At 45.7% G+C, this 25,014-nt stretch overlaps 1 protein-coding gene across 1 annotated transcript in view; it reads right to left on the minus strand.

The window, feature by feature from the left end:
• Window positions 1-6,344: 6,344 nt before the first annotated feature.
• Window positions 6,345-25,014, minus strand: part of AATF (apoptosis antagonizing transcription factor) — a 509,083-nt gene continuing 490,413 nt past the window's right edge. Inside the window, exon 12 of the mRNA XM_078683573.1 lies at window positions 6,345-6,692. Within this exon, the coding sequence (XP_078539699.1) occupies window positions 6,644-6,692 (49 nt within the window). The 3' untranslated portion in view covers window positions 6,345-6,643. The remainder of the gene's footprint in view (window positions 6,693-25,014) is intronic.

A 25,014-nucleotide genomic window follows, 5' to 3' on the forward strand; every position in this document is an offset into this window, starting at 1 on the left:
TGGCACTGCCCCAGGTTTAGGCAACTGTAAATCTAGAGCAGCGTCAAAATCTGTGGGAAAACCCACTGCAACGCTCATGGAAAGCCTCCTTGACACAGAGCTAGGCATGCAGCGCTGTGCGCTGCCTTGTCTTACTCCATATCCACGAGGCCATGCAAAGCCACAAAGGGTGGCTTTGTGTCGCCTCCTATTTATGATTCAGAGGCCTGCGCCACCGGAGTGTTTAAAAAAAGTGACACTTCTTCGGCACAAGCCTCTTGTCAATAACACCCTAAGTTTATGGTCTCACTCAGTCTCACTAATTCACTCAGACTCCCTCATTCTACCCTGACTCCCTTGGTCTCACTCAATCCCACTCATTCTGAATTACTCAGTCTTATTGTGCCACACACACAGTAACACTCAGTAACACAGTCATTCTACCTCACTCACATCCATTCTCACACATACTCGTCCTTACTGTCAGTCATTCTCACTCACTCTGACTTACTCCTTCACTGCCTCGCTCTCTCACTTTAACTCACCATAGTCACACAGACATGCTCATGGTTCTGGAATGCAAAAAGAACAAATGATGGGCAGAATGCACGACAATGTCATACATTCACCCCAGTACAGAGATCTGGGCCTAAATCCATAGTTTTTTTGCTCACCAAACCATTCCAGTTGGGACCCAACCATATGCAAATAAGTCTTGACCCTGAGCCCAATGGGAACAGTCCAGCCCGAACTGCCAATCCAGGTCCTCCCTGGACTAGAAACAAGAATCCTAGGACCGGTTACGGGCTTTCAGCCTCATCAGCCAGGATAGCTTGACTCCAGTGGCAAGGAGAGCATGGGACCCACGTCTGGGCAAACCCGTCCCACTTGAGGTGACACATGCAAAAAGAACAAATGATGGACAGAATGCAGAACAATGTCATACGTTCACCCCAGTACAGAGATCTGGGCCTAAATCCATCCTTTTTTTGCTCACCATTCCATTCCAGTTTGGACCCAACCATATGCAAATCAGTCTTGACCCTGCACCCAATGAGAACAGTCCAACCCGAACTGCCAGGCCAGGTCCTCCCTGGACTGGAAACAAGCATCATAGGACCGGTTTTGGGATTTCAGTCCTCATCAGCCACGATAGCTTGACTCTAGTGGTATGGAGAGCACGGCACCCACGTCTGGGTATACCCGTCCCACTCGGGGTGACAAATGTTATGTTAGTTTATATTTGTAGAGCGCCAAATCACCAAAAGGTCTCTAAGCGCTTACAGCATTGACCATGATCCTGGGAATCCCTTATTCCTACTGGGCTCAGCACGTTTAGGGTGAGCTTATCCAATTTCCTCAGATAACAAGATGGTCTTGAGTTTCCTCCTGAACGGGAGTAAGGTGGCTTCCCGACGCATACTGTCCGGTAGCTTGTTCCAGAGCTGGGAAATCACAACTGAGAAGGCCCGTTCCACCAAGTTGGCTCTATTGAAGCGCGGACAGGCCAACAGGCTTGACTCAGATGAACGGAGGCATCATCCAGGCACATAAAGCTTCAAACAATATTTGTCGCTAGGCACCGCTCCATACTGTGCTTTATGTGTAATGCACAGGCTCTTGAACCGGACCCTCTGCTTAATAGGGAGCCAGTGTAGCTGTTGTAGCAGGGGTGTGGCGCATGCTCTTCTTGGCAATTTAAAAATCAATCTTGCAGCATCATTTAGAACCACCTGAAACTTCCCCAAAAGTTTATAAGGAAGCCCTATGTATACTGCGTTACCATAATCCAAGCGTGACAAGATTAATGCCGATACGACAGTACGCATGGTGGAAAATGACAACAGGGTTGCAAGTATCCGGAGTTGCCTCATCAAACCCACACAGCTCTCCACTACAGCAGACACCTGATTGTTCAGAGTTAACTTGGTGTCTAGCCTGATACCCAAGCTCTTCACAGCTGACACCAGTGTCAGGGTGGTTCCAAGCTCTTGTGGCCAGAAGAGGCTGGAACAGGGGTTAGTCCCTGTAGTGAGGACAAGCACCTCTGTCTTGTCAGGATTTACCTTAAGTGAATTAGAGGTCATCCAGTTCATAGTGAACCGGGGAATGTTCTGAACATTAAGCTGTGCCTGAGTGGAATTGTCAACTCGCACAATTAGTTGGGTGTCATCGGCATAATTGAACACCTGACATTCCAGTTTTGCCAAAAGCTTCTACCAATGGCTGAATGTACATATTGAGCAGGGGGGCAACGCAGAGTCCTGCGGAACCCCACATGGCAGGGTGCCATACCTGGACGTACATTCCCCTAGTTGGACCTTTTGAGACCGATCCTTCAAAAAGGAGGCGATCCATTTGAGGCCCGTCCCAGTGACTCCCAGCCGCTGAACACAACAGCTGAGCGTGGTTCACCTTGTTGAAGGCGGCTCCGAGTTCTAGTTGGATCAGTGCTGAGGGGTTCTTCTTATCAGCTGCGAGCCTTAGTTCATCCAGCACTGAGAGCATCACCAACTCAGTACTGTTGCAGGCCCTAAATCCTGTTTGTTGTGCATGTAACAGCTGATATTCTTCCAAAAAGGATGAGAGAACTCAGAGCACATGTTGCTCAAGTACTTTAGCCAAAAATGGAAGTCTTGGGATGGGTCGGAAGTTCTTCAAGTCATTGATGTCTGCCCTTGCATTCTTCAGCGGTGGAATCACCATAGCTTCCTTGAATGTATGTGGGACCTTCCCCGTTGCCAAGGACAGGTTTAGTAGGGACAGCACCTCTGGCCCTACCACAGGAAGGACCATTTAAAACTCCCTAGGAGGGCAGGGATCTTCTGGTGACCCAGATTTTACTTTGGCCACAATATAGGCGAAGGCATTTGAGTCAAGTGCAGGAAAGAAAGAGAGTGCCGCCCTGAAAATCTGGTGGATCCACCACTGATAGAGGGCATGGGCTTATAAGAGTGTTGGCTGTTTCCATAATGATGCATTTAACCTTAACTAGAAAGAAGTCCTGTATCTTATCACAATCATCCTGGTTGGCGACCGTCCTCTATTCTTTCTTTTGACGCAGCTCCCCGAGTACGTTAAAGGTCTCCGTGGACTCCCTAATCTTCAGTTCGTAATAAGCGGAATTTGTTGCAATTGATGATTTCAAAGGACTAAAGTTGCTTTGTATGTCTCCCTGGCCTACGAATTGTATAATTTCCACCAATGCCTTTCGCATTGACGAAGGGCCTGTTTTTCCCCTCTTAGTTGTTCTGTGTACCATGCGGCACCCTTCATTCTATTCATTATCCTTTCCCTCCGGGCAAGGGCCACAGTGTCAATGGCTGTCCTCAGCCTTATGTAAATTTCTCGTACTCCAAGTCCGGATCGCCAGACTTTGTCCCTTGGTGTACTGTCTCATTTAATGCTTCGCTCAGCCTAATGTCCTCTATCTTGCGCCAATTCTGTAAGACCTTCCACACTGTAGGTTGGTGATTAGGTCGGCTACACACAGGGATCTGAAAGCTGATCAGATAATGATCTGACAAGCTACAGGGTCTACACTTTGTTTGTAGAGTAGCTGGAGACGTAGTCCACATGAGGTCTAAAGTATGACCCTTCTTGTGAGTAGGGGTCTCTACAATTTGTTCCAACCCCAACATGGTCATAGCTTCTGCAAACCCGTCCTACTCGGGGTGACAAATGCAAAAAGAAGAAATGATGGACAGGGAGGACCTGGCTTGGCAGTTCGGTCTGGACTGTTCCTATGAGGCACAGGGTCAAGACTGATTTGCATATGGCTGGGACTAAACTTGGGTGGCATGGTGAGCAAAAGAATGATGGATTTATCCCAGTTCTCTTGACGGGGGTGAATGTATGATTTATTCAGCATTCCATCCATCATTTGTTTGATTAGCACTTTTCACCCTAAATGGGATGGGTATGCCCAGACGTGGATCCCTTGCTCACTGTGCCGCTGGATTCAAGCTAGTCTGACTGATGAAGGGTAATACCCAGAAACCGGTCCCAGGATGCTTGTGTCTGGTCCAGGGAGGACCTGGCTTGGCAGTTCGGTCTGGACTGTTCCCATGACCCACAGGGTCAAGACTGATTTGCATATGGCTGGGACTAAACTGGGGTGGCATGGTGAGCAAAAGAATAATGGATTTATCGCAGAAATCTTGACTGGGTTTGAATGTATGATTTATTCAGCATTCCGTCCATCATTTGTTTGTGTAGCACAGTTCTGGAATGGCACAGGTACATTCATGCACCTGTGTCAGCAATTGAACAATGTCACTAGCTGCCTCAGTTTGTTGCTGGACCCAAAGCGGATCTGCATTTTATTTTTATTGTACATAGTGTGAATAATTATTCACTGTTGATGCACTAAAAATGGACCACAAAACAAGGAGGGTGTAGTATAGCTGTGGGGCCCATAAAGGAGAGCCGCCACTGGTTAAGGGACACCCACCTATCTTACCAATCCATCCACTCAATCATCCATCATTTCACTTATCCACTCGCTTTCATCCATCCATCCATCCTTTCGCTCCACCTATCCATCTTTTTACTCCATCCATCATCCTTCCTTTGGCTTATCCATCTATCCACCCTTTCACTCAGCCATCCACCTTTACACCCATCCATTCACCCTTCGTCCCATCCATCCAGACATTTACCCTTTCACTCAGCCATCCATCCTTTCACTCACTCATCCATCCATCAATTCACCCTTTCACTCATCCATCCTTTCATCCAGACATCCATCTACCCTGCCCTTAAATCATCCATCCATTGTTTTACTAATCCATCTTTACATCCATCCTTTCACTCATCCATCCTTTCGCTCATCCATTCATATTTTCACTCCATCCATCCACCCTTTTACGCTTTCACTTATCCATCCATCCTTTTACTTATTCCATCCATACTTTCTCTCCTCTTCCATTGGTCCATCCTTTCACTCCTACACCCATTCTCCCCTTCAGCTACCAATCCATCCATACACCCTCCCTTTCACGTATACACCCTCTCTCCCTTTCACTCTTCCATACATCCTTTTACTCATTCATCCTTGCATCTATTCATCCACTGTTCCATCAATCCATCCATCCTTCCACCCACCGCCATCCATCCTTCCTTCCTTTCACTCACTCACACTCCTAAGTTCATTATGAGCATTTGTCTGCCTGACAGAAGAGGCCCCTCAACGACCCCACTCCCTCTGTAGCTGCTAAAGCAGGAAGGGGTGAGGGGTGACGATGCCCCTGATGCAGAGGCTTAACTGCACACTTCCCTCTTAGTTCACTAGTGCAATTGTTCTCTGTTTCCTTTCTTTCGTGGGCCTCTACAGTGGAGATAAAGAGCTCTGTGTGTGTTTAGCTACATAATGTTTATATTTTCATAGTGAAACCAAATGCAGTACTAAACACCAGTAACTGCCACGAGAGCAGCCCCCTACACCCCTACTACAGCCTGCCCCTCTGTGGTGATCAACAAAGTGTTGCCACCCTCTCCCTCCTTGTCCTCATCGGCCTGCCCCACCCACAGCCATTGAAGTGCATGGAGTCTTGTAACTCCTCCCAGGGCCACTGTTCATGCACCCCAAAAGCAACTGGATCCGTGACATTCTAATTCAGCACTTCCTCTCAAGTGATGTCACTGCTGTAGCTTGTGCCTGCAGGGCGCAGAAAGCCTCGCCCAGCGCAGTAGCACATCTGCAAAGTTCACTGGAATTCACCCAAGATCTTCAGCACATGCCTAGAAAAAGTAATATCTTTTCAGCTGCCCATGAACACCAGTCTCCCCTGCATCTCTCTCTGGAAGGGAGTCCTTCATGGTGCTGGTAACTACCACTCAGCATCAGAACCAAGACCCCTCTTCTTGACCTCAGAAAGCACTTAAAAACTCATCTTTTCTGTCTCCAAAAATTCAGCCAGCGCACTAAAGGTTTTAAACTCCTCCTTGGTTCCTTGCAAAACAGGACATATTGTCTTTCCTCAAAATTGTTTCATGTTTTTGATATCATCTTAAATATAACAGAGTAATTTGTGTTATATGTAAAGCGCCCTAATATCTGTCTGGTGTAGGAGCACTGTATGAGGCAGTCCCTTAGAGAGACCCTACTAGTAGCAGATGTGAGCTATACAAATGCTGATACCCGATCATTCCCTTCCATTGCAGCTATACATTGCATTAACACCACCTGAAGCAATAGCTTCTATCAATACTTAGTACAGGTAAGTAATGTCCACACATTACTGATTTTGATCCTATTTTTCAATTATCTAAACTCTCACGTTCTGGAAATAGTGTGATACTTGGAAACTAGGTTCGGGTGATGAACTATCATGAATTAAAGATGTAAAAATACTCTGCTCAAATTAGAATATTTGAGTAGCATTTAATTTTAGAAAAAGAATATTAAATACAAAATATGTTTTACCCCAAGGTAAAAACAAACGGTATTTCCGGTTTCCCAGATTGATTTTTTCATTGCACAGACAAGTCCATTTCGAAAATTACGATAAAAAGTGTGTGCCTAAAACTCCAAAAACATCCCATCTTGCAGTGGATCGGTTGATAGTAACCCAAATTGCCCAGCCATTGCGCTGGACCACAAACTTCCAGGGACATTCCGAACTAGACAGCGTCTCTTCGCCGATACTGCAATTGTTTTTCTTCATATGGGTGCTTGATTTTTTCCAAACAGCGATTGAAACAACTCAGTCCTGTGAAAAAAGAAAAGAATAAATAAATAAAGAAAAAGTAGGTTGAAAACAATTAAGTAAATCGCTAAACAATAAGTAAAGTTGGTTTTCAAGGTCAGGCTTGCCACGCAAGATAACCCAACCTTGGCGCTCGCTCCTTCGGAGTGAAAATGATTTCATAATTAAAAATGCATCCGGCAATTGCCACTAATACATACAACTGTGTGGAAGTGCTTCACAACTCCTATCACTGGCGGCACAGAGATATGTAAATAGACGAGTGCGACGGCGTCCCGTCCCCTTAGGGAATGGGGCCAGCGAGAAGTTGCCCTTTTCCGGCAGCCTCTTCAAGAAAGAAAACAAGATTGAATATTGTAATAGGATGCCCGAGACGGCAGCGCATAAAGGGATGCAATCAACCAGGCGGTGTGGGGTGCAATTTACTTTTCATACATTTTGCTGGGGCTTGGTGGTCCTTGAAAATAACAAAAATGACCCGTCACAACAGTCCTCAATTAAAAGCTCTATGACACGGATTGCTCCATTCCTGTTTTCAGAAAAGATCATGTATTATCATATATTTGTTTTTGCAATAAAAGGAAGAAAAAAATATGTATTCCTAATGATTGTCAACACACCAACGTCACCTCTTTATTTCACGCAGGAGTTGAAACACAAGCAAAAGTTTAGGGTATAAACATTTTCCACTAACAACAAAAACAGTTGGTTTCAAAGAATTCAAGTTCCAAAAAAAAAATCCAAATGAAGCAGAGACCTAAAGATTTTTTTTATTTTGTCTTTTTCAGTAGCAGAAAACACATCCTTTGGAGAAGATTGACAATTATGGTTGCCGACTGCACTGACTATGGCCAATTCAGAAAACCTCAGCAGTTACAAAAATAGCAGCCAAAGAAATTACGATAATCTCCTGCTTGGAGACAGGACTATTCCCAACACAGGAAGGTTAAATATAGAGCAGCTATTAGGCTCTATAAACAGGAGCTAAAGGGGGCACAAGCCTCCTTTTACGGTAGCAAAATAAACGCAGCCGCCAATGCTCCAAGGGAAATTTTTAAAATTGTTAAATCCCTCATTTCACCCCCGGTGGAATGTCCTTCCGCTGATGGTGCCCAAAATCGCTGTAATGATCTGGCTACTTTTTTCTCCCAAAAAATTCAGACCATATACTCCTCCTTTAGAGATGTTAATAATGATTTGGAACCCTCTGCCCCTACAATCGCGGTCACCTCTGTCCCTTGTCTGCTCAACACAATTCCACTCTTAGACATGCCGGCTTTGGACAGACTTATCTCTAAAATCACTTCTGGCTCTCCTAACGACCCTGCACCCCCCCAGACCCTTATTAAGGTGATGGACGTGATCCGCCTGGTCATACTGGACATTCTCAACACCTCCATCATCTCTAAATCCGTACCTCCTTTATGGAAGTGCGCGATGGTGAGGGCTTTGTTGAAGAAGCCCAATCTGGACCAGAACAACTTGGCGAATTATCGCCCCATTTCTTTGCTCCCTTGGCTGAGCAAACTACTGGAGAGGCACGTAAATAACATCCTGATGAGCTATTTGGAATCAAATAGCCTTCTGCGTGCCTCTCAGACAGGGTTCCGTCCTCTACATGGGACTGAAACCGCTCTCCTAGCAGTAACTGAAGAAGCAAGAGCTGTGTTGGACCAGGGCGGAAAAGTCGCCATCATTTTATTAGACCTTAGCGCCGCGTTCGACACGGTTAACCATGTCACGCTTTTACAACGCTTGGCGGACATGGGCGTGTCGGGCGCGGCCTTGGAATGGCTGACATCCTTCTTGACTGACCGTTTCTTCCAGGTCTTTGAGGGCGAGGTGGCATCCCATAAACATCCACTCAGATGTGGGGTTCCTCAGGGCTCCTCCCTGAGCCCCACTCTGTTTAATGCCTACATGGAACCCCTAGACAGGATAGTCCATCCCTTCGGTGTGCGTATTGTCACCTACGCAGACGATACTCAACTGGTGGTCTCTCTAGACCACCCGGAGAGATCGTCCAACACCTTAGGCCCCTGTCTGGAGGCTGTTGCCAGATGGATGCAATCTTCCTGTCTAAAACTTAACGGGGAGAAGACAGATGTCATCTTACTGGGCAACCCCTCTCCCTCGGGCTTTGCATCCATCTGGCCTCCATGTCTAGGCCCGCCCCCCATTCCCAAGTCCCAAATAAAAAGCCTGGGGATTTGGTTTGACACAGACTTGAACTTTTCGGTCCAAGCTACAAAGACCGCAGCTACATGTTTTGGGTTGATGAGGATGTTGCGGAAGGTGCTCCCTCTGCTTCCATTCCAGGCAAGGAGGATCCTGGTCCAGGCCCTTATACTATCTCGCCTGGACTATGGGAATGCCCTCTATATGGGAGCTCCTACCTTTACCATCCAGAAGCTCCAAGTCACCCAAAACAGTGCGGCCCGTCTACTTTACAACCTTCCCCGATGGCAGTCAGCAAGGAATGCCCTAAGGGAACTTCATTGGCTCCCTATAGCGGCAAGAATACAATTCAAGGCCATGTGTATATTACACAAGGCCTTCCATCGTACCGGCAATTCTTCAGTCCTTGGTCACTCCCTATGTTCCATCCCGTTCCCTTCGTTCCTGTACTCTCCAGTTGGCTACTTCCACCAGAGTCAGGAAAGCCCGCTGGGGTGGCCGCTCCTTTTCACACACCGCGGCCAAACTCTGGAACACTCTCCCTCTATCCCTCCGGGAGACTGTAAATCATCTCTCTTTCAGGAAAGCCCTGAAAACACACCTGTATGCTAAATCCTGCTGATCTGCCTTGAGCCCACGCTAAATAAGTTTCCTGTCATAAGCGCTACGAGGCCTCCGGGTAGACAGCGCTATACAAGTGTAGTTTCAATTCAATTCAAAAAGCAATAAAGGTGAAGTAGTAAAAGTGAGCACGAGAGGGCCCCTTGAGTCTCATGTCTCGCACCCAAGCAACCAATCACTAGAAAGATCTGAACTTGCATCATGGGTCCACACAGAAACAATTTATTTACTAGTAATCCGTCTGGGGTTGGCCTGCAGTAGCTGATTCTGCCAAGTAAAAGACAAGGACTTTGCTATGTACTGTTTCCCCTGCTTGAGGAAGATCTCCAAGGGCCTGTGTGTGCTGGCCTCCTGCTCTGAAGTCTCAGGGACACAAAGACTTCACCCCTAGCTCCCATGAACTTCCTTGCTGGGAGTTCTGACCTGCCAGGAGGTGCCTTTGACTGTGTTGGGCGCATCCCGAATTTCCACACATTGTACATGTGCGGCAAGTTTACACAACACATCTCCCGCAGACCAGAATCATCTTGGAGTCGACGCATCACTTCCCCCTACAGACCGGGCACAATGCATCACTCTGCTGCGTGCAGCAGAACTGTCGCATCACCTCGCCAGGGTCTCAGGAACTGACACATCTCTTTGTTTTTCAGCACTTTCCATCTCTGCGGCTGTTTGGCCTTGTGAATTATATCGTAACTACAGGTACTTTGACAGAGAGCACGCCTCCATAGTTTTCTATGGACCCAGTTGCTTGAACCCTTTTTAAAGTCATATTCTTATTACATGTATGTTGGATTTTTGTTGTTTTGGTCTTGTTGAGTTTAGACAAAGATACTTTATTTTTCTAAACTGGTGTGGTGTCCATTTGTGGTGTTATCACTGTGTCACTGTGTGTTTTAAGTACAAATACTTTACACATTGCCTATGGGATAAGTCTGTCTGCTCCTGCCAACCCCTGCTTACCCAGGTGGTAAGCAGGGGTTATCTAAAGTGTGTATCCCCCTTACCCTGACTAGAAGCAAGGGTCCCTAATTGGACAAAGGTACCCACGTCTGCCAACTAGAGATCCCCCATTTCCAACAGGGAGGAGTAGTCTCTTGCACCTAAATGGTCTGTGGCTGCCTTCCACAAAGCTGTCTCCCCCTCCTGGAGTAAACCTGCTCTGAGGCACAAGGAACTTGTTTATGTATGCCACTGGAACTTTGTTTGTGACAACTTCAAAGAGCATGTGGTAAAAAAAATATTGGGAGCGTAACCCCAGAATTTTAGAACTCTTTTGGATCAAAAAACCTGCCAAGAAGAAGAGCCGGAGAAGCTGTGAGGATAGACTACCACTTTGCTGTGTGTGCCTGCAGTGGCAGCTTCTGTCTTGAGCAGTGAAAGGACTGGACTGGGTTTTCTACATCTGTTTCCCTGAGTTTCTCAAAGGGCTTGAGGTCGAGCTTGTCCCCTGTTTAAAAAGTCTCAGAAACAGCAAAGACTTCAAGTACATCTGCTACCAGCACTCGGAACTGTGTGTTTTGTGCTGCAACAGAAGAAAAAGCAACCTTTGCAACGCAACCCTCGACTCATTAACGTTGCTGTTCGACGCTGCCACGAGCCCCTACTTGCATTGTGACATGTGGGCACCACGCTCTGCACCGCCTCACTTCACACTGCAGCCCTGGTTTCCCAGATGACGACGCGACGCAATTACCTACGACGCTGCCTGCAACATGACCTGCGGACACCGCTCGTGGAGAACACGGAGCACCGTACTGCTTCCCACTGAAGCCCTGGTCTCACCGACACCGCCGCTCTACTCTACCATCGACGCCGCTGCCTGCAACGTGGTTTCGGGTCACCGCTTTTAAGTTACATGATGCACTGCCCAGTCCCAGACTGCAGCTATGGCCCACCGACATAGACTCCATTTCGTCAGCCGACTACAGTGCTTCAACAACGACGACACCACTGCATACACTGTGACTTGCTAGCACCGCAACGCCCCACTACGCACGGCCGCCCTGGTCTCACCTACGCCACTGGACGCTGTCACTGAGCTGCTGCCTGCACCACAACCTGAAGACACCACATGCCGCAAAGCTGAAGTTTGCACCGCAGCTCCAACACTGGCGCTTCCGACTTCAACCGCAAGGAGTTCGACCTGCAATGCGTGTGACTTCAAGGGCCCAACGACTCCTGCACCGACCTCCAGAGCGACAGCGGCTCGTTGGAGCTCACTGATGCCCTGTTTTTCTAAAGGTACTGTTCTACGGATCTTCCCGATACCACAGCTGCCTTACGATCAGACAGAACTGCTGGATTTGTTGGTTCATTGAAAGGCCCGGACCGAGATATCAACTTCAAGTACGTTTTCAAAGTCTATTTTTGCTTTATTGAGTATTTTAAATAACTGTACGTTGGATTTTTATCGTTTTGGTCTTGTTTTACACAGCTAAATATTGCCTATTGTTCTGAAACTGGTGTAGTGTCCTTTTGTAGTGTTTTCACTATATTACTGCTGGTTATGTGCAAATGCTTTACACACTGCCTCTGAGATAAGTCTGACTGCTTGTGCTAAGCTACCAAGTGGGCGAGCAGGGGTTGTTTTATAAGTGTAACTCCCTTATCCTGAGTCGGAAGAAGGGTTCCTACTTGGGACACATCTCACACACTTAAAAGAGCCACCTTACATAAACTACTTAGTCTTGTGCAAACCATCAAAAGAGCTGGAAAGAACATTATTCCCCAGGCCCCGCAATTTCTGACACTGCACTCATGATAAAAAAATGTACTTATAGATTTGAAGGAAGCCTGTTCTGTTTATTAATGATGCGGCAGCTCATATTGTCGTAAAACGACAAGACGGTGCAAGATGCTGCATGGGTTGTGTTTAATCCTTAGATGACAGATATGTTTTTCAACTTGGAAACAGAGGTTTATGCTATGTGAAGCCCTGCAAGAATTATTTTTAACAGGCCCTACAAAACTTTTCACAGCGTCACACAATTAATGCTGAAAATATACATTTTGTCAAAAAAATGCACTAATGGTAAAAATAAAAGTTTATATTTCAACTTTATTTATAAAATATTTTTTCAGATACAATTTAGAGCAAGACATGTGTCTGGTAAAATTGTGTAAGGCAATTTTCCTATTTCTCAAAGGAGACTGGCAACTTAAAGATCAGGTGTTTAACACCTGCATCTTTTTCGCATAAATTGTAAAAAAGAAAAGTGTGCCTCAAAATGCAATACTTGCTTATATTATCTAAGTGACCACTGCTTTGACTAGATATGAAAGACCCCAATTGGACTTATGGGTGAACAATTATAATATTGTGGTTCACCCTAAATCATTTAAAAACAGGTTATTTATTCACATTATTTTCCAAGAGTACAGAATTTGTATCACCATATACATCATTTGTAATAAATACACATAAATGAATCCATAGTTCACGCAAAATTGTAATGTGACTAAATAATGATATCATCAATGACATGTGTGATCATAGGCCAACCCACAACATGGAAGTACACAGAAGGTAATAAACATTGTTTCAAAACCTTGTGCTACATAAAATGTGTGATGGCGGAGTGTGTGTGACCGGTGAACAAGTCAGAGGGAACAAAAAAAATAACTAACTAAATAAAGTTTTTGGGCTGTCAATTAGACAAAATGAATAGACATTTCATCAATGTTATTCTTCTGTCAGGTCTCCAAAATGTATTACAAATAGTTCGAAAATATCGGACAGCCACGGAGGTGCTCATTTAGCCAGGGTCTTCATCAGGACAAATACTTATGCAGCACCCCCTTACAAAAAACGGACAGAGATTGTATGGTAGATAAAGTCTTTAATGATCTATGTTATCGAGGACTTTATAAAAACTGATGCATCAATCACCAACCTAGATCTGCCAGAATCAGCGAGTAGACCCGGGAGTGTTTGACTCACTCTTTTACCAGGTTGAAAGAGTATTTCTTGATCGCTAAACTGCAAGGTGGCTTGCCAATCATGAATGGAACCAAATGATCCTCCCTTCCACGTCCACATCACCTTTCGATAGACAATTCTACTCAAAGGTTACTCCCCAGAGTGAAGGCCAGTCTAGCTCCAGGGCTTCATGACTTTATGACTAGAAAACACCCATAGAAATCCCTTCAGAAATATGGGCCACAAAGATGAATCACCTTGTTTTAAACATTAGAATTCCAGATATGAAGCCTTGGAATGACTCTTAAAACTAACAGAAATATATTTTCTCTTCAACATCTCCCCAAATCCTTCCCTCCACTCCCATGGCCCAGAATAGGAACCCTACAAATCAAATTGGCTGCTCCCAGAACAGGGAACATAAAATCAAAGTTTTCTGTCTATGACCTATTTTCATCCTTTGCTTTGTATTGGAAGTATTTCACTCTAAAATTATTAGGCAGGGAAGCATGTAATCTTCGAAAAATGTAATTACTCCCACAATTGTGGATATGGTTTTAGACTTCTCCAAACAAGTTCACTGATTGTACGATTCACAGTGCAGGTGCCTGAGCTTTAGTGGAAGGCGAACTGGCGAGCCTCATTCTGAAAGGAAAGCAGGGATTTCCTCACATGCGAATGCAGTGTGCGAATTTATCCACTTGTGGAGGGATAGCTGGAGGGCTTTTAGTACCCCTGTGCCCCCTTCCAAAGGGGCTTCACTGCATCTGCAATAAGGTGCTGGGAAAAGGGTTGTTCCTTCATTTGTGCTAAGTCATGTCCCCTTATGAACAAGCTGGCACCACATGTGTGCCGGACCAGCCCTCATTAGAGAAGGGTTCGTGGACATGTCTGCGACCCCTTCTGTAATACCACAGTGCCCTGGGGGGTGCAAAAAAGTGGATACAAACGCCATTTATGCCCCTAGGGTTCTATGAACAATATGGCCTCAGGAGCCCATGAATTTCTTTCTTACATGGTCGAGTTTAGAAATTTCAATATGTTTATGTCCATATAGCTCAAGGCTTTGAATTTGATTTGATTCTCCACCTTTAGCAAATGAAGATCTCGGAAAAAGCCAGAGACTGACACAGTCTTCGGAACATGACATAGCAGCCTGGCAGCCGTATTTTGAACGACCTGCAATCTTTGGATCATAGCTTTGTTGGAGCCCAAATACAGAACATTACCGTAGTCCAGCCTAGACGTAACCAAGGCATGGACTACTGTTCTCTGAGCAGAGAGGGGTATCATCCACAGAACTTTCTTTAACCACTTTAGAATAGTGAAACATTTGAAGCCACCTTAGTGACTTGTTGTTTCATAGACAAATGGTCGTTAATGATGAAGCCCAGATTACAAACCTGATGTACAGGCCGAGGTAAGGGGCCCATTTCTGAGGGCCTGTGTTGGGGTCCCCAGAGATCTTGTTGGTTCCCTATGATCATGACTTCAGTTTTGTCTCCATTTAGTCGGAGTAGGTTATTTTGCATCCAAGACGCAATTTTCCTCAGACCAGACTGAAAAGCAGATTATTCAGATTCCTTAGATAAAGAGAGGGAAAAGATTATCTGTGTGTCATCAGCATAGGAAAATAGAGACAACCCAGCCTCTTTGGCAACATCTGCCAGAGGGCGAACGCAGACATTAAACAACAAATCATAATGCTTCAAGGAGAAAAAGAACTGAATGTGACATAGAGCATAGCTGAGTTTAGAATCATACCTTGCACATTTTAATGGAAGCACTTCCTGGAAGGCAGCTGACAGAATGAGGTGAGAGTTAATAATCCTAGCTTTTTGGCAGATGCCCGGTGGAGCTACTTGATAGCAATAGAGGAGAGGGGCTGTGGACTACCCCTTTGGCCATCACCTACCCAGCCGGACATTGGGCAGACCTTACTTCGTCTCTCCGTCGTACTCTCCCTCCTACCCCATTTACTCCACCCACTTTCTCCTTTACACTCCATTTATTCCTCCTCTTTGCGCTTTAACTGTTATCTCATTGAGACCTAGCCACTTGACCGATGCCTGGTGGAGCTACCTGATAGCTATAGAGGAGATGGGCTGTGGACTTCCCCCTCGGCTGTAACCTACCCAGCCTGACTTTGGCCAAACTCTCCTTCGTCTCTCCATCCATCCTATCTCCCTCCTATACCTTTACTGTCATATAGCTACCGTTTATCTTTATAATGTGTTAAGTTAGCATAGGCTTATTAAATGTTTAAACGCCATTTTTCCTTTTGCTGCTTCTGCACACGACACTTAATTGTTGATTTAGCTTTCAACCTAGAAGTCCGTTGTGGTTTACATGAGAATAATATGTTATTGCTCCGATATCAGCTTTGCTTAATAAACTATGTCTGTACAGAGAGTGCTGAAGCTTCAAGAATAACACGATACAGAATTGTTATGAGGTCTGATCTCCGCACCTTCATAGAAATAACATAAGTGCAGCTTCTGCCAAATTTAGGCTTTAGGCTGCTTTTATATTGCTTTGCTTAGAACACAGACACACACTTGATGTGGTTCGCATGCAGAGAGAGCTGGTGGAAGCAGATGTGATCTCTTCATACTAGGATCTTGAGGTATGGGCCCGCCCTGCTAAAACCCAAAGAGACCTTCTTAGATATTAATATAATATGCTAGTTAGGGAGGGTGAGAAATAGGTGTGGTTAACGCTTATTCATTTCAGCATAATAGCATGCTGTCACCTTTTGCTTTCTATGAACTAGTAACTATGCTGATAACTTTGCTTCTGATAATATGTTTCCTTGTATTATCTAAGATACTGCGTTTGAGAAAACGGCATTAGTAAATAAATATTTCAAATGTGCACGCGTCCTCATTTACTCCACGTTGTGGTTTGACATGATTGTATAACGAAAGAGTGCTCATGTGTTCCACGTAACCGGAGGTATTGTAAGTTCATGTTCTGGTTTGTCTAAACATTGGGAGTTTGTTATGACCAATGAGACACTGTAGCTAGCCTGGTAAGGGGTTTTGGGTACTGAGGTGAGTTTTGGGTCACCCTAATTCACCGAGGTTCCAAATCTCTATGCACAGTTCTGTGGGAGAACGGAAACCCTGCGACATGGCGCCCAACCGTTGGTGGTCTTATATCATGACACTCGAGTAGTATATCATTCAAACCTTAACCCCTTCACTGTCGTTTCCGGACAACGGTGGTGTCGGACAAACCTACCTATTTTTGAAATAGGTCTTTTCAAGCTTGAATCTTTCTAAAACGGTTTCCTTGAATTACTACCCAGTTGTGCTACAAAGTTTACTTTGTTTTTCTAAGTTCCTGTGTTATCATGGCCCAGCCTGTGGACATCCCGCAGCATAGTCGCATTGCGGTGCGCAACCATTTACAGACTTTCCAAGTCCCATTGGAAGGCTTGGCTGTGATTTTGGTAGTGAGTGCCTGGGTGCAGCTTACCCATACGAACTGTTTTATTCGTGGGTGACGTTTCCGGCTGTGGACGCGAATTCTGGTGTGTTCCACAACTACACTGCCTCACCTGTACCGAATGAATATACTCCGTACAGGGCACTGGAAATACCTATAGATCATTGGCAGCATCGCGTTTGGTGGCGCCCTACCCCATTCGTTGACCGCTCCGAGGTTAGGTCCTTTGTCCATTCCAGGCGCAAATTGGCCTGTTTTGGCTGGATTTACCCCTCATCCTCAATGCGGCAATTGTACCCTAGCGGAGGTACGTCGGCTACATGACGTTTCCGTTGCCGTGATTCGTGCATTAGTGCAATACATCGGTCGTCATCTCCCAAGTGGACCCCCGGGGGGTCCGGCTCTTCCAGCGGAACATGGCGGATTGAAGCTCAATCCGGTTATGGTCAATGCAGTGTTTGGTAAGCGACCAAATGATAAGGATGACTTTCCTTTTTGGCTTGCCGAGAGATTTGCCCAACTGGAAGCAGTATTTCCTAACACGACTCCTGGTGAAAAACATAGAATCTTGACGATTAGTTTACCTAAAGATTTAGCTCCCGAACTCGTTGACTGTGAAAGCTGGGGGAGGACTTTTGCGGCTGTTTATACGAGGTGTTTTGGCACCCCGTCTATGGCTGTACTGCCTACGATCATTAAACGTGTTCAGGACGATCACGGACCGGAAGCAGCGGTTGAATTGGGTATGCGCCTGTGTGGCTCCTTTGAAATAGTTTGCGATCTCGTACTTGCTAAGGGGGACGCTATGAACTTTCAGGTGTTTAACGCGTTGGCAGCTATTCCCGATGCCGAAAAACCCCGCCAGTTAGCGAGGATTGTAGTGGCTGCTTATAAAACAGTGGGTCGCACAAGTAAGGGTCTAAAGTATTTTTCTGACAAAGAGAAAAAACAACCGCAGGGGCCGTCTGCTCAGGCAGATGTCCAGCCCAAGTCCAAAAAACAAAATTGGCCTAAAAAACAGAATCAGGGGAAGCAGAAACAGCAGACTCAAGAATCTTATCCTGCGGCTCAGGTGCCTGCGCCGACTGAGAGAGTTTTTGACTTGCGCGATCGCGCAACGATTAAATCACCTGATCGATTTCAGGTTTCTGATCAACGCTCTCCTCGTTCCTTTCAGGACTCATCGGCTCCGAAGACCGGTGGTGGAGGAGGCGTAAGGGGACGGGGTGGTCAGCAAGGACGTGACCAGCCCCGCAAGACAGACGGCACAGGGAAGCAGGAGGACTCTACGCCAAAAAGACCGCAGTTTGCGAAAAAGAAAGTCACAGCATTAACAGCGCATCGATATGCCACAGATAGTGAGAACGCGGCTTCGGAATCTGACGTGGGCTCTGACCTTGCTGGACAGCGCGGCGGAGATTACCATAGTGAGAGAGGCCCTGCGTCCACTACTGAGGGTGACAGCGACTGATGTCTACGTTGTGATAGAGACAGCCGATACAAGAGTTGCTCCCCCTGATAGACTTTATGAAATTGTCCTGTTAGTAGAAGGTGACATACAACGTACCATCAAAGGGGTGTTTTGGGAAAATCTTTCATCTACGTATGACATTTTGCTTTCGGAGGCTGACTGGCCCCCACCTTTTGTGCTCACGGCGCCGCGAGGGGAGGAGGTGATCCTCCCCAGTTTCGCGAACACTGTCTCGAAAGAGCATGCGCAGCATTTTGCAGAAGAGTGGGCTCGGGCTCTCACACCGGCTCTGTACAGTAACCAATGTGGTTGGGATAAATTGTCCCCGAGCCACGAAATTCCCTTGCGGTCTCAGCCGCAGCCTCAACCTCAATATCCCATCCGGCGTGAAGCCAAAGCTTCCGTCGCGGCAATCCTTGAACAATTGGAATATCAGGGAGTTATTGAAACATGTGTCACCGATGAATAGCCCTCTTTTTACTGTGACCAAGCCTGACGGATCGTATCGTTTGGTATTGGATTACCGGCATTTAAACTCGCATTGCCGTAACTGTGCAGTCACGGCTCTGCCCTTGTGGATAGTCTAGTGCGTAAGCGTTTTAAAACAACGCTTGACATTTCCAACGGTTTCTATGCCCACAGATTGGATAGCTTTAGCTCCCAATGGACCAGTTTTACATGCGCTGGGGTCCAAAAACAATTCCGGCGTCTCCCAATGGGCTATAAGAATAGTCCTGGTATATTTACCGCCCGCATAGTCTCTCTTTTGGAGAGGGTCGACCCAGATGCTTGCTCGTATGTGGATGACATATATCTCACAGACAACGAAATATGGGAGCATCTGTGTCGTGTAAATTCGATTATTTGTAACTTTGCTGACATGGGTTACAAATTTAACTTCGCACATTGCTGAGTACACAGTGTTGTTCCTGGGCTATGAGCTCAACAATGAAGGTAGAGGTTTGGCTCCTCACTTCTTGGAGAAATGCGCTCAATTGCGCGCTCCTACAACACTGAAAAAATTACAGTCTTTACTGGGCTTTTTAAATTTCGGGAGGACATACATTCCGGAATATGCCCAGCGTATCAAGCCTTTGTATGCTTTGATACAACCAACTTTTTCCAAATCATGCTGGCTGCCTGAGCACTCAGCCATCTTGCAATCCTTGCAGGCTGATCTGCTCGCTTCTAAATTCTTACTGACTCGTGATAACCACACCAACCTGGTGATAAGAATAATTCCTGGGACAGTTGGTTTCACGTACCTCACTTTTAATGAAGGAGACACAGTACCTATTGCTTACAAGTCACACTTGTACAGTTTGGCAGAAACGCGGTTTCCCACTGTGGAAAAGGTTTTAACAGCTGTGCAGATGGCGATTCTTAAGGAACGAGCTCTGTCGCAGGGGAAACGCATGTTGGTTGTAACACCCTGTCCTCATTTGGAGGCAGTCACGAAAGCCAGTGTACCAAATTCAAAAGCTTTGCCCCCTCGGTGGATTCAATGGGCTGCGTCCTTGACGTCCAAGGATGTCACGTTTATTTTTGACGCCTCATTACGGTCGCAAGAGTACTTGCAGTATGAATTCGTTCATCCTGCTCCTCTAGCTATGCGACCTTTGGAGGACTTCCATTGCATCATTTACACTGATGGTTCGGCGCAGGTTGCGAGTGGCTCTAAACACGCCTATGTTTCCGCATGCGCCATTGTGATCGGTGCCATGGTGAACGATGAGTTCCAGTCCAAGGCAGTACACACGCAGCCTCTAGGGGACTGCACCGCACAATTGGCAGAGCTTCGTGCTCTCTTACTAGCGTTGGAGTACGCTGATCTTAGTGTGACTACTCTTATTGTGAGTGATTCTTACTACTGTGTACAGTCTTACAATGAAAACTTGTTCTTTTGGATTCAGAATGATTTTCGTGATTCCAAGGGTAGCACAATAAAACACAAGATGATCTGGGTTCGAGTGGCAGAGCTTAAGGCTACGTTGCCACTCGTTTTTGTAATTCATACTCTCGGCCATCAGCGTGTGGGAGTCCACGCTGTCGGTAATTCGCTTGCTGATGAAGCGGCGAAATCAGCGGTGTCTACATACTTAGTTGCAGCAGTTACTCGGTCCAAAAGTAAGATTGATGATGACATCTTGGCGGCTGTTGCTGCCACTGAGAAGGGAGGTAAACATCCTACGGGGTTCCCTTCGAAGTACACATACCACTTAAGTCCCGAAAAGGATCCTTTTGTGAAAATTCCTGAAGTTGGAGAACGTTTGATTCCCAACTCGGATCGCAGGGCTGACTTGATTACATGAAGGTGTGGCGTCTGCGCATGCGGGCGTCTCGGCCACTGTAACTCAATTACAACAGCGTTTCTGGTGGCGGGGGCTGTACAAACAGACGCGAGATTATGTCCTTCAATGTGACATTTGCCAGCAGATTAAACCTTCGACTGCTGCGCGCCCGCCACAGACACAGTTGTACATTTCTAATAAACTGCTAGGTTGTGTTTATTTAGATCACTGCGGTCCTTTTTCCTCTGATACTGCGTATAAGTACATCTTAGTAGCAGTGGATTCATGCACACGCTTTGTATGGGTCTGGCCCCATCGCAGCGCTGATTCACGGACTGTCATTAGAGATTTGCGTGTCTTTGTAGGGATTTTTGCCTGTGGTACCTTCCATTCGGATCAGGGTCCGGCTTTCGTCTCTAAGGCGTATAAGGATGCCATGACTTCGATGGGGGTCCAAGTCAAGTTTTCGTCTCCCTACAGACCTGAGGGTAATAGTGTAGTGGAGCGAATGAACCGTGATTTAAAGCAATCTTTGACAGCTCGAGTTATAGGCACTGGCAGAAACTGGCTGGCCCACCTCAATGGCGTGCAGCGTGCTCTTAATAATCTCCCTAGAAGGTCTCTGGGTGGGCGGACCCCATACGAAATGCTCTTTGGCATCAAGATGTACTTCCCTGACCGTGACGGTCTAGACTGCGTGGCTCGCGCCACAACCTTTGACGTAGATGAACATTGCAATGTTTTACAGGATCTACAAAAGACCAGAGAGAGTCTTGCAAAGGAACATTTGCCCTCCACATCGGATGTTGCGTTGCAGATCCCGGTAGTCGGCTGGCTACCCCAAGTTGGAGAACTGGTTCGTGAGAAGATCGATAACAAGAAAGAATTTGGTCCTTCCTATCGAGCTCCGGTTCCAGTCCTTGGAGTGAAGGGCACAAGAACAGTCATTTTACCACCACTTCCTGGTCGTAAGGGAAACAGGTTTATCTCAATTAACAATGTCAAGATCCACAGAGTGGCCGATTCTTCTTAGCATGACACCGGCAGTTTCCTGTCCTTCCATTGTGAGAAATTCAGTTTTGCCCACTGCTTCTAATCCTGAAACTGAAGTGGCCATCGAATTGCCTGCAATTTCCAGTCCTTTATTAAGTACTTTGCCTGGTACTGACCATGATGAAATAGACTACGTTTACCCCACTGACTTATCCATGCCTGACCTGCAAACACGTTTGGCCACAGAATCCAGATTTTCATTTGACACCGTTTCCAATGCCTCGAAGAAACCCTCACGTTTTGCAGTTTATGCCAGCTTATTTAAAAAACATTTTTTGATTCCCCCTTGGACATATATTTGGCTGGTGCTTTTTTCAATTTACCTTTTTATGTCAATTGGGTTTGTGTTTTATTTTTTCCGGATTGTAAATGGACACTATGTCGAGGAAAGAACATGCATTCGACATCTCAACGGAACTTTGGCCCCCCTTTCCTCATCGCATTCTGCACACAGGCTGAAAAGGGACTTGACATTTGTTAACATCACTGCTTGGCCTGTCCTTGATGGGATAGTGTGGGATGCCGTTAGATTTCAAATTAATGGCCCTACTGAGGTTGTTGATGTCCCTAATGTGCTTAGAGTTAATATGGGGGATGTAGTGAAACAAAACATTTGTTCTGATGATTGGGATGTTCAGGCCGTAGAGTCTTTGTTTTCTGATTTGAAATACTATGCTGCCTTCGATGCGGAAGATTTGTACTTAGAATCTGCTAATTATGGTGATTTGTTTTGCTTTCAACATTTTGGCAATCACTTCTTACATAAAACTACTTCTAGAAGGAATACTGTTAATTATACACAATGGGAGCATTGTCCCACTCCTAAAAGAGGCAGTTCAAGTACTTTTTTGAAAAAGTACACTTATTTTACTGACTTCAATCAGTCTCATCCCGAGTCCTTTTATTTCAAAATGACACAGAAGCCTATGTCCAAGGTTAGACTTACCGATACCAAATTATTGTACTCGAAGTCCTTTCTTGATCAGCTGGCTGTTGGCGGCTATGAATTGTGGAAGGAAACTATTGACCTTAAATCAGTTTGGGGTTCTAAAAGCTGGCAGGTACAATGCACTGAGGCTTTGCACCGTGCTTGTCTCATCCCGAATCATATGTTGTTTTTGAATTCCTTTATTTCACAGACAACATGCTTTGGTTTGGCTACTTCTAAAAAATTAAATACTCCAACCATCCCTGAGTTAGAAGAATATTCTGGCTGGAGTAATTATACTCAGTTTTCGATTAGGGTCTTACAGACCCTATTGCTGAATTCATCCTTTGACATATCCAGTATGGATCCAAAAGGTTGGCTGATGTGGCACAGAAGTGCTGATTCATGCCAGCACCGTCTTCTGGGTTTGTCTGGTGGCTTTACACAGGTCAGACCTGATACACGTTTTGAAACTGAACATTCTGTCACGACTTACTCAGTGGGCAAATTATGTCAAAATTGGCTGAAACATTCTAAATTGTCTGCAGTTAAATTGCATCTTGCGAAGCTAAATGATGATGTAGATTTCAATGATTTCATAAAAGGCCCGGCTAGTGGTAGATCAAAAAGGTGGATATATGCTATTTACAATGAAATCTGGAAGACATCACAGATTGAGGCGGCGACACGCCTTAGAGCTATAGATCAAGCTAATCTAGAAAAAGTGTTTGCAGTAGTAGACAATAGTATTAACATGCTTTCTTCCCGCATTTACACGTTAGATAATATTGTGTCTTCTGTAGTGGATATTGTGCAGGATGAAGTATCTGTATTGTAACATGGTCAAAATCAATTGCGTTCTATCATGCAATTTGCGTGGACCCTACAAACACTTAAGTCTGGCAAGGTGCCATGGACCTACATGAATGTCTACTCTCTCTTTGCCCCCTTTAATTTAACTGACAAGCAGCGCTTGCTTTCCATGCGAGATGCTTCCTTTTCAATGTTACATATTGAGAGATTAGAGTCCTTGCCTTTTTCTGTGGCAGAGGCCACCGCTGTAACGTGGCTTATCCACGGTTTGATAACGTTACCTTTTGCTTTGTATAAATGTACTAATTGTATGCGATATGTTGCCATAGGTCGATATGAACCATTAGGTAGTGCGTTTCTCCATGAAGTCTGGTCCCTTCCTTTTACTTATAGATGTTTGAAAGACGGACAGGAGGTTTATCTGAATGGGGAGGAGTGTACAGAAACACCAGATCACTCATTAATGTGTAGGCACATACAATTGCACGGTTCTTGTAACCAGGACCGGCCTAACTTAGCCTGTGTTTTAAAAGGGACTCCGGTTCCGGCAATCATCCCGACTTTTACCTTACTGGGGAACGAAAGTTATTTACTTTTAAATAATGAAGATTGTTGCGGGTTAATTAAAGGTGTTGCTTATGTGGTGACAGTAACTGAACGTGTAGTTTGCTGCAAAAATGTACTGTACCCACCCACGCATGGGAACGGGGATGTTTCCATCTGGCCGCGCATCCCAACCTTGAAAGCGGAGTTCAATGGCATGAGCAGAATAAGAGCTCTATTGTCCCAAAAAGAAGTGGCCTTGAGTTCGGCTCGAGAAACATTCGTGCTTCACATAGCTAACACCCGTACAGAGGTTCAGGCCCTTTTAAATACTGATTTACCGTTGCATTTCAGCGAACTGGTTCATTCTATCTTTAACGCTTCCTCGACGACGGGGCTGGCGCACTTTTTAAAAATAGTTAGCAGCGGTCTCGTGACTTCATTTGAGAAAATATTTGGAGTCATTCCTGCTTTCTTTCATTCCATTTTTTCAAGTCTGTTTGGTGGATTCCCGGTTTTACTGGCACTAGCGGCAGGCGTTTTGGTGATTTTTTGTTTCTTTAAATATGGATGCCCTTCATGTGCAAGAAGCCGCGCAGCCCCTCCTGGCACTGTTTCGCAACAGGATGCTTGAATATTATGGCACACTGCCGCTTGCGACTTTAAGCACGGCGTTTGGATTATCGTTTCGATTTTCCTATTTCACCTGTGTCCAGCCTGTATTTCATTACCTGAGCTGTGATTTTGACTGGGCCATTGATTTGTGTCTCTGCAAGACGGTTTCTCTTGAGCTGATGTGTCCCGTCGTGACTCACGAGTTGATTTGTTCTGGCGATAGGATTATGGCCTTGATGCATGGACTAATGGGTCCTTGGAACATACTCGCAGCAGCGCAAGATTTCTTGGCACAGAGCTTTCTTGAAAACCCACCGAGTTGTCCTCTGATGGTGATAGAGGCTCCGGTACTAGAAGAGCACGTATGTTCTTTCCCACTTTTGAATTGGATGGCTGAACTGTTTTCGGATGAAGACGGTGATTTCATGTTGGAGGCTGTT

This window comes from Lissotriton helveticus, chromosome 3_1, assembly GCF_964261635.1.
Source record: "Lissotriton helveticus chromosome 3_1, aLisHel1.1, whole genome shotgun sequence".
In the NCBI taxonomy this organism is placed as follows: domain Eukaryota; kingdom Metazoa; phylum Chordata; class Amphibia; order Caudata; family Salamandridae; genus Lissotriton; species Lissotriton helveticus.